Below are 9,251 nucleotides of genomic sequence, written 5' to 3'. Positions count from 1 at the left end.
AAGCCCCCCCCCCCCCCCCCCCCCCCCGCCTGCAGCCTTCGGGCCTCGGGATTTCTTGGAGCGGTGGGCGGAGGCGCTGCGGGCCCACGGCCTGGTTGTGCAGGCCTGGCCCGACGCCGTCGGCGACCTGTCGCGGGTCGAGTTTGCCGTCACGTTTGACCCGCCGCCCGGCCTGCTGGCTCGCTGCCCCAACCTCAAGGCCATTCACAGCATGGTGAGTGTGTTGGTGGGTGTGCTGTCTGTGGGTGGTGCTGGTGGCGGGTGTGTAAGTGGCCTCGGATGGCTCCCAGTGGCGCCGCCACATTTGCTGCAGCCCATACGCCCGCCATGCTGCAGCCCGTGCGCGAGCCAAGCTGCAGCCCATACGCCCGCCTGCAAACCTCCCTTCCTCCCTCTGCCCGCCCGCCGCAGGGCGCGGGCGTGAGCCCCGGCATGCTGGGCGGCGACGTGTGCCCAGCCCACCTGCCGCTGCTGCGTGTGGTGGATCCGCTCATGGCGCAGCGCATGGCCACCTTTGTGCTGTGGGCTGTCATCAACTGCCAGCGCAAGTGGTCAGTGCTGGGTGGAGCTCGCCGGCATGGCTGGCATGGCCGGCATGGCAGCAGCTCTGCTAGCAGCAGCTCTGCTGGCAGCAGCTCTGCTCCTGCGCTCTGCGTTTGTAGCCTGTGCCGATGGCACTGCTGGCGGCGGCTGCCAGTCTGCGCCAGACATTGCAGGGCAGGGCTGTGCCTGGCTGGCGGGCTGGCGGCGGGTGCAGCCGCAGCAGTGCCGTGGGCCCGAGCTGGTGCACTTGACGCTCTTGCCAGCTGCCCAGCCTTCCTGCATCTGCACCCTCGCACCGCTGCCGCCGCCGCCACCGGAGAGCCCCAAACTACACCCGCATTGCCCCCTCGCTTCCCCTTCAGCGACGAATACCTGGCGGCGCAGCAGGCACAGAGCTGGGACCAGGGGAAAGCGGTGGAGAGCTACCGACAAGTAGGAAACAGCACCCGCTGCCATTTACCCCCAGTTCCCCCCGGTTACCGCCCAGGGCTGGGCCACGCTGCAGCCGGCGGCCAGATGGCAGCCGCAGCATATGGGCACAGTCATTCTATTCATTGGTTCTTTCCTGCAGGTGGACAATGGCGAGCTCCGAGTGGGGGTGATGGGGGCGGGCCACCTGGGTGCGCCGGCGCGCCGACCGCACGCCTCTCCTGCTCCCTGCCTCCCCGCCACCCCCCTCCTCACCCGCCAGCACCTGCTATAACACCCACCCGCTAACCGACCAACACACCACTCGCACCTGGTACATGGTATGTACGGTCGCCAGACCGACGCATGCCACCGCCACCCCTCCACCCCATGCCCGCAGGTTCTGCCGCCATAGACCTCCTCCTCAAGTGCGGCTATTCCGTCAACGCGTGGACTCGCACCCCCCGCGCCCTGCCCGGCGCCGCCTGCTTCCACGGCCGCCCCCAGCTGCACCGGTTTGCGGAGCGGTGCGACGTGGTGGTCTGCCTGGTGCCGCTCACGCCTGAGACAAGGTGGGTGGGCAGATGGCTGGCTGCCAGTGCGGGTGCCAGGGCGGGCGGATGGGTGGATGGCTGGGCGCCAATGGGTGGGTGGGGGCCCCGATGCGATGTAACGCGTGCGCGCACTCGCACACACACATACGGTATATGTACTGTGTGCGTGCTCTCACCCTCATCTCATCTCCCAACACATGCGCCCTTCCTCCCCGCCTCCTCCGCGTCCCGCAGCGGCATCCTCGACGCCGCCTTCTTCGCCTGCCTGCCGCGTGGCGCCATCCTGGTCAGCCTGTCGCGGGGCCAGCACCTGGTGGAGCCAGACCTGCTGGCGGCGCTGGACAGCGGGCACCTTGCGGGCGCGGTGCTGGACGTGTTTCGCCAGGCGAGTGCAAGGGGAGGGGTAGGGGCAGGTGGCGGAGGGTGGCATGGGCTGGGCGTGGTCCGCCAGGCGTGTGTTTATGTGTGTCTTCTCCTTGCCCGTGCATTTGCATTGTGCTCACCTGCACCTGCGGTGGCATATGCCCAGCCCCCTGCCTGCCCCGCTGCAGGAGCCGCTGCCGCCAGACTCCCCGCTGTGGCGTCACCCCAAGGTGCGGGTGTTCCCCCACGCCAGCTGCACCCCAGACATGCCACGCGCGGTGGCCCAGATGGTGCGGCTGCGGGAGCTGCTGCTGGCGGGAAAGCCGCTGCCGCCCGAGGTGGTGGTGGACCGGCAGCGGGGTTACTAGCCGGGCTTGCTGGCATGCTGCCGCCTGGGGGCTCTGCCCCGCTGGATGTAAGGGTTCTAGGGTGGGTTTTAGATTTTATCTAGATTTTAGAGGCGAGAGCATTTGTTTGGTGCAGCGATGGTTGTGAGCTCTGCTGATGAAGGCCCCCGGCGCCCTGTTGGCGGCGCCAGCAAGGCAGTCGGCGACAGCCTGGATCCTTGATGCATCATGATGTGCACCACAGGTCCTGCATCGGCTGGTCAGCATTCTCAAATCGCTTGCAGCCCATACCAATGGAGGAACATGCCCTGGGGCCGCCGGGGGCCAAGGTGCCGGTCGGGCGGGACGACCCAGACCGGCCACAGGTTCACTTGGCGCCTAAACAGGGCTGGCTCAACGATCCAAATGGCCCGATCTGGTACAAGGGCCGTTACCACTTGTGAGCGCGATGCTGGCGATCGCCTTGCCACAGCGGGCTCCAGCAGCCCTGTGAGATGCTCTCAGACGCATGTGGATGTCTCCACACGCTAAGGAGACTCCCGCCGCATTGCCCCGCTGCCTGGCGGAAGCTGGCGACGCCACCCGTCAGACTGCCGCCGACACCTCGAGCCGCCGCCGCCTCTCGCCCGCTGCACCTCGCGTTTGCTGCCTGCAGGTTTTACCAGCACGTGCCCCAGGGATGCGAGTGGCAGTGGGGCCTGGTGGGTGGGCCGGCATGATGCCGCTGCGGCAGGAGCTGGTAGCTGGGCTCGCACACCCGTGCCCATGCGACGCGCCTCTCTCGCACCCACCGGCTCCCCACTCGGCTGCTTTCATCCCAGCAGCTGGCTGGGAGGTCGTCTGCTGGGGAACCTGTGCTCTCTTTCAGCACCAGCTCGCTTGGAATGCACCCCCTAAGGCTCCATTTGATCTGCCCGGGCGTGCTGCGCAGGTGTGGGGCCATGCCGTCTCCACTGACCTTGCCCACTGGCGGCACCTGCCCCCAGCCCTCGCGCCCACCCCCGGCGGCCCAGACGCCGACGGCTGCTGGTCGGGCTGCTGCACCGGTGAGGTGGCAGGGAGAGCTGCGCTGGGCCCGCCTTTTCTGTCGCCGCCGCTGCCGGACGCGGCCGTGTTGCCCGCCTGCTGCCCGCCTCATATGTGGTTTTCAAGTATCCCCGGCCGCCTGCCGCCTGCAGTGAGCGCGGAGGGGGTGCCCACCATTCTGTACACCGGCGTGCGCCTGCGCTCCAACCGCGCCTGCGGCCCGCCGCCGCCGCCCAGCCAGGATCTGGGCCTGCTGTTTATCGAGAGCCAGCTGGCGGCCGTGCCAGCAGACCCAGGTGGGCGGTGTTTGTGGGGGTGGGTGGGGGACTAGCGGCAGGGCAGGGTTGGGGGGGGGGCGGCGGTGGGTGGGAGGACAGCCAGCTGGGTGCTTGGCAGCCGTGCCAGAAGACCCGAACGGTGTTGCCAGCCTGGGCGCCTGCTCCTGCTGGCTGGCTACCTGCCTCGAAGCAGCGCATGTGCGTGCGATCGATCGCGTGGGTGATGCACCCTCGGCTCGCTTTCCTCCCCGTTCAGAGGATGAGCTGCTGCTGAGGTGGCGCAAGGTGGAGCAGCCGGCGGTGGCGCTGCCGCCGCCCGGCCTGAACCTGATGGGGTTCCGAGACCCCTTTGTATACCTGGGAGGCAGCTCTGCGGCAGCTGCCGCTGGTACCGGGGAGCAGCAGGCGCCGCAGTCTGCTGCGCGGCACCAGGCGCTGCAGCACGGCTACCGCATGCTGCTGGGGAGCGGGGTCAGGGGCAGCGGCGGCGCGCTGCTGGCATATGGCAGCAGAGGAGGCACTGGCGGCAGCGCTGGTGATGGCAATGTTGGCAACGGCATCAGTAGCGCCACCAGCAGCAGCAGCAGCGATGACTGTGCTTGCGGGGATGGCAGCGACTGCAGCGGCAGCAGCCTGGCGAGGGGCTGGCGGTATGAGGGCCAGGTGTGCAGTGCTGCTGACCTGGCAGAAGCAGCGCAAGCATCTTCGGCCACAGAGGCAAGCGGTGCGCTGAGCGGCGCTGCCGCTGACGAACTGGGGGAGGTGTGGGAGTGCCCGCTGTTGGTGCGGCTGCCGACGCCCGGGGGTGGCGCGGGCGACGGCGGCGGAGGGAGCCGCCGGCAGCCCTGGCTGCTGGCGGTCTCTCCCTACCCAGTCAAGCCACCTCACTCCCCGAGCAACCCAGTGCTGTACTGGATCGGCGGCATGGATGAAGGCGCCACCAGGCACGCCCGCCAGCCGCAGCCAGCCTGGTGCAGCAGCTTTGGTTGTTTGTTGCCTGCTCCCTCGCCGGGCACCCATCCACATAGTGGAACCAAAGGAGGCAACGAACAAGGAGGCGAGCCGCCTTTCCCATCCAGGCTCTCAGATCCCCGCACCTGGCCCCCTTCCTGCTGCGGCCTCCCCCGCAGGTTTGATGTGAGGGGCGCCTGGGGACCATACCGGCTGGACCAAGGGGACTTGCTGTATGCACCCAACGTATGCTCAGACGCCCAGGTAGGCAGCCAGCCCCCTGCAACAGCCCGCCTGCTGGGCAGCCTGATCTTGCCGCGCTAAATGATCCAGCGGTACAAGCAGTACAACATGAAGAATGGCGCCTGGTGCAGCATGCGCTGATAGGCAGCCTGCAGGAGTGGCCCCGCCCCCGGCATCCATCCGCACAGCGCTGCTTTCAAGTCTTCTCTCAGTGCCAACCTGCCTGCCACTCCCCCGCCTGCCTGCCACCTTGCCTGCCCTGCAGGGCCGCCTGCTGCTCTGGGCCTGGCTGCAGGAGCGGCGGTCGCCGGGCGCCGCTGCCGCCTACGCCGGCTGCCTCACGCTGCCCCGCGTGCTGACCCTGTCGCCAGACGGCCGGCGCCTGGTGCAGCAGCCGGCGCCGGAGCTTGCGCTGCTGCGCCGCTGCTGCGGCACGGGCGGCGGTGGCGACCCCTTCACGGGCAGCACAGAAAATGGCGCCGCTCCCTGCGACGGCGTGCCGCCCTCTGGTGCCAGCTTCAGCGGCAGGGGCGGCTGGTATGCGGGCGGGGTGGAGTTGGCGGAGGGGCAGCTGCTGCCGATTGAAGGAGTGGCAGGGCGGAGGCTGGACATAGAGCTTACCCTCCGCAGGTGGGGCCCGAGCGGCTGCCTGCTGGCTGGGCTGCCCGCAATTTTCCGGCCGGGACTGGGGAGCCCAGCAGGCGTGCTGCTGTCAAGTGCTGCTGCTACTCCCCGCTGCCCAGCGCTTCTCTCCTGCAGGCTCTCCGGCGCATTATTGACTCCTCTCTTGCACTGCCTCCCGCAGGGGCAGCGGAGAGGCGGCGGGCCTGCTGATTCAGTCTCACGAGGCGGGCAGCCAGGGCAACGCCCTCATTACTTACGACTGGGGCAGGAATGCGCTGGACGTGGTGTTTGGGGTGCCGGCCCCACAGGCTGCCGTGCCAGCTGGCGCCAGCAGCCAGAGCGATGGCATGGAGAGCCAGCTGAGCGGCGCCCTGTCGGGAGTGGCGCGCTGGCACCTGCCGGCGCCCGCGGCAGCCAGCAGCCCCCGCAAGCGGGGCCGCGGCGCGGCGGCGGCGGTGTTTGAGGCGGCGGCGGCGCCCGGCAGCCCGGCCAAGGCGGCGGTGGCGGTACCGGCAGAGGTGGTACCGGAGCTGCACCTGGCGGAGCTGGCAGAGCCGCTGCCTGAGGCAGCTGCCGTGGAAGCTGCGGTGGCGGAGGAGGCGGCAGCCGCGGCGGCGGGCACGTTCAGGCGGCTGGGTGGCCCTCTGGCGGCGCCAGCCACCGACGGAAGCGGGCGGGCGCAGCTGAGGCTGAGGGCGGTGCTGGACGGCTCGGCTCTGGAGGTGTTTGCCGGAGGCGAGGTGGGTGGGCAGGACTCCACACGTGTGTGTGTGTGGTGGTGGTTGTGTGTGTGTGTGTGTGTGTGTGTGTGACACACGGCCAGCCCAAGGGCCAGGTCGCTGAGCACATCGATGTGCTGGCCTCTGCCGCTTGCCCAGCCACTGCATTGCATTGCTGCGCGGCGCGCAGCCTCCAGGCAGCATGGCACGCCTGCAGGCAGCTCGCTCTGGCCCTCAGGTCAGGGTGCGCCCAGCTGGCCGGCAGCCAGAATGTGTGTCGTTGTGCCGGGACCTCCTCCTGCTGCAGGTGCTGAGCACCCGAGTGTACCGCGGCGCCCCGCCGGCAGACGGCGGCAGCCCCGCAGGCGCTGCCTGCAGCGGCGTCTTCCTGGCGGCGCTGGGCGGCGCGGCTGTGCTGGAGAGCGGCGAGGCTTGGGAGCTGCGCAGCTGCTGGGCGGAGGATGAGCCTGAGGGTGGGGCGGCGGCCTGAGCGGCGAGGATGGGGGCAGCCGCGGCCCGAGCCTCGAGCATGCCGCTGCCGAGCTGCTGCTGTGCCCAACCCGCCTGCTTGCCTGCTTGCATGCTGATAACGATCTGGGCTGCCAGTGACGGTCAGGCGCTCGGTAACCGCAGGACCAGTCTTAATAGTGAGGGAAGAGAGGAGGTACAACACAGCAGGAAGGAGGGAGCTGCAACAGAGAGCGGGGCCCAGGGTGGGGGCGAGAGGGAGGGAAAGCCGATGGAAACAAGTGCTGGGAGTGTTGATCAGATCGGGGGCGCCAGCTCAGCGCCAACTCAGCGCCAGCTCGCCGCCCCAGGGGCGCTCCCCGGGCGGCGCCCGCCCAACCTTCACGTGTACAGGGAGCTGTCGTAGGCGGTGTAGCGCATGACGGTGGGCTGGGAGGCTGCTGTGGTGAGGGAGCTCCAGTACCCCACCCACGGCTTGTTGTGGGTGAGGTCAAAGTCGAGGGTGACGTAGGAGGAGCCGCCCTGCGAGAAGTAGCGGTTGGCCACGTACTCCCAGCTGTTGGTGCTGCGCTTGTAGCACTGCACGCTGACCTGCGCGCGGGACAGGGCACAGAGTGGGGGAGGCGGGGGGGGTGGCAAAGCCGCACGCGGCGCCCAGGCAGGCAGCCGAGCGCTGTCCAGCCCAGCCCAGCCTAGCACAGCACAGCCCAGCCTAGCACAGCACAGCCCATCACAGCGCAGCACAGCGCAGCACAGCGCAGCGCAGCCCAACCTTGTACTCGTCTCCGCCGTCGTTGAAGGCGACACAGGGCACGCCGCGGGCGTCGACCGCGATGTCGAGGGCCGTGATGAAGCCGTCGGGGGCGGGGCGGGCGGCCCCGATCTCAAACCACGTGTCCGAGGTGCGGTTGTGCTGGCGAACCATCATGAACCGGATCGTGGAGACCGGGTGGATGAGGTGGGCCAGGTACAGCGTGCCGTCCGGGGCAAAGGCCAGGTGCGGCAGCTGGCCGTTGGTGATGGCCTCCTCGCCGCCCACGCTCTCCCACTTGCCGCTGCCCTCCAGCTTCTCGACGTCGGCCGAGTTCTTTCCAAAGTCCATGTAGGCGAGGAAAGGCACGCCCGCCACGCCCGGCCCGCCCGTCGCGGGGCCCACCACCAGCTCCACCGAGTCGGCAAAGGCCTTGGAGATGGCGTCACCGTCGGAGCCGGCGTAGCCCCACGCGCCGCCCGAGAAGCGCATGACGGCGGCGCGGAACTGGCGCTTGGAGTTGGTGAAGGCGACCATGGGGCGGCCCTGCGGTGTGGTGGCCACGGGTGGGGTGGGGGGTGGGGGGGTGTAAGGGTGCGGTGCCATGGTTGACTGGTTGATCAAATAAAAGTTAAAAAACTTAGCTTGGGGCGAGCATCAGCAGGCATCAGCAGGCATCAGCAGACGGGCTGGCAGGGGGCGGGCAGCAGCAGCGCCAGCACGCGGGCGGCAGCAGGCAGCGGCGGCGACGGCACGCAGAGACGCGGCAGGGCGCGGGCAAGCGCCCCGCGGCTGCGCGCTCCAGCCTGACCCCGCAAGGGGGGGCACCGGGGTGGGGCGGCAGGCCTGCCCGATGGCGGAGCCCGCCTTCGTTTTCTGTGAGTTTCTTGTTCTTTTCTTGTGTGTACCGCCACCCTCACACGTGTGCACCCTCACCTGGCCATCCACCGCCACGCTCGTGTCGAACACAGACTGGTAGAAGCCGACGGGGCCCACGGGGCGCCAGCCGGCGGCGCCGAGCCGGAACACGGTGGACGCAAAGGCGCCGTCGGCGTCGGCCAGCGCGAACACGGGGGTGCCGTCGGCGAAGCAGGAGAGGCTCATGCGGGAGCCGTGGGCGTCCGTGAAGCCCTCGCTGCCCGCGTCCACCCAGCGACCGCCCACGAGTTTGACGACGGCGGTGCCGTGCTTGCCCGCCGCGTCCTCCGCCGTGTATGCGGCGTACGGTACGTCGCTGGTACCGCACAGGCTGAACTGGAAACTGCGGATAACAGAGCCGTTGGGAAGGAGGATGGGCGGCACGGGGCCCCAGCTGCGGGAGGGAAGGAGGGGAAGCGGAAGGGTGGGGGAGTGGGTGACGGCGGAAGGGGGCGGTAGGGGAGGCAGCCAGGAGCGAAGAGGAGCGTTGCGGCGGGGGGCAATGCAACGGGCGGGGAGGGGAGGCAGCGGCGGGGCCTGCGGCCGGCGCGGGGCGCACGTTGGGGGCGGCCGCGGCGGCGGCCGGGGCTTCGTGTTTGGCGGCGGCTTGGGCGGCGGCGGCGGCGGCGGCTTGGGCGGCGGTGAAGGCGGCTTGCGTTTGGGCGACGGCGGTGGCGGCGAAGGCGGCTTGCGCTTGGGCGGCGGCGGCGAAGGTGGCTTGCCCTTGGGCGGCGGCGACGGTGGCGGCTGTTTCTTGGGAGGCGGCGGGGACTTGGGAGGGCGGCGCACGGGCGGCGCCGGCTTCGGCGGCGCCGGTTTCGGCGGCCGTGGCTTAGGGGGCCGCGGCGAAGGAGGCGAGCGCCTGGGCGGCTTCGGCTTGGGTGGCGGCGGCTTCCTCTTCGGCGGGCGCGGCGAGGGCGGCTTGGGCCTCGGCGGCCGCGGCCGCGGCGGGCGCGGCAAGGGCGGCCGCGGGCGCGGCGGGCGCGGCGAGGGCGGCGGCGGCGGCGGCTGCAGGCTGCCGACCGGTACCAGCTCCCACACCGTGGCGTCTTCCGCAT

At 70.0% G+C, this 9,251-nt stretch overlaps 3 protein-coding genes across 3 annotated transcripts in view; 2 read left to right on the top strand and 1 right to left on the bottom strand.

Annotated features, from left to right (window-relative positions):
* CHLNCDRAFT_59729 (hypothetical protein) overlaps positions 1 to 2,375 on the top strand; it is a 2,656-nt gene extending 281 nt beyond the window's left edge. The window contains exons 2-8 of the mRNA XM_005845789.1: positions 36 to 214; positions 412 to 551; positions 906 to 975; positions 1,115 to 1,163; positions 1,352 to 1,523; positions 1,740 to 1,890; positions 2,057 to 2,375. Coding sequence (XP_005845851.1) covers positions 36 to 214; positions 412 to 551; positions 906 to 975; positions 1,115 to 1,163; positions 1,352 to 1,523; positions 1,740 to 1,890; positions 2,057 to 2,236 — 941 coding nt within the window. The 3' untranslated portion in view covers positions 2,237 to 2,375. The remainder of the gene's footprint in view (positions 1 to 35; positions 215 to 411; positions 552 to 905; positions 976 to 1,114; positions 1,164 to 1,351; positions 1,524 to 1,739; positions 1,891 to 2,056) is intronic.
* Positions 2,376 to 2,508: 133 nt separating this feature from the next.
* On the top strand, positions 2,509 to 6,546 carry CHLNCDRAFT_136342 (hypothetical protein; the record flags this gene model as incomplete). The annotated part of the gene is made up of 9 exons (XM_005845788.1): positions 2,509 to 2,654; positions 2,871 to 2,916; positions 3,147 to 3,261; positions 3,394 to 3,537; positions 3,776 to 4,490; positions 4,650 to 4,734; positions 4,979 to 5,343; positions 5,519 to 6,077; positions 6,364 to 6,546. 9 exons carry the CDS (start codon positions 2,509 to 2,511, stop codon positions 6,544 to 6,546), a joined length of 2,358 nt encoding a protein of 785 aa, XP_005845850.1.
* Positions 6,547 to 6,680: 134 nt separating this feature from the next.
* The window catches only part of CHLNCDRAFT_58432 (hypothetical protein), a gene marked incomplete at its 5' end in the record, with an annotated part of 12,012 nt that continues 9,441 nt past the window's right edge, over positions 6,681 to 9,251 (bottom strand). Inside the window, 4 exons of the mRNA XM_005845676.1 lie at positions 6,681 to 7,115; positions 7,297 to 7,821; positions 8,212 to 8,587; positions 8,753 to 8,946. Coding sequence (XP_005845738.1) covers positions 6,906 to 7,115; positions 7,297 to 7,821; positions 8,212 to 8,587; positions 8,753 to 8,946 — 1,305 coding nt within the window. The 3' untranslated portion in view covers positions 6,681 to 6,905. The remainder of the gene's footprint in view (positions 7,116 to 7,296; positions 7,822 to 8,211; positions 8,588 to 8,752; positions 8,947 to 9,251) is intronic.

This window comes from Chlorella variabilis (genome assembly GCF_000147415.1).
Source record: "Chlorella variabilis unplaced genomic scaffold CHLNCscaffold_16, whole genome shotgun sequence".
In the NCBI taxonomy this organism is placed as follows: domain Eukaryota; kingdom Viridiplantae; phylum Chlorophyta; class Trebouxiophyceae; order Chlorellales; family Chlorellaceae; genus Chlorella; species Chlorella variabilis.
Note: the sequence above shows the minus strand (reverse complement) of the source record. Positions and strands in the feature narration are given on the sequence as shown.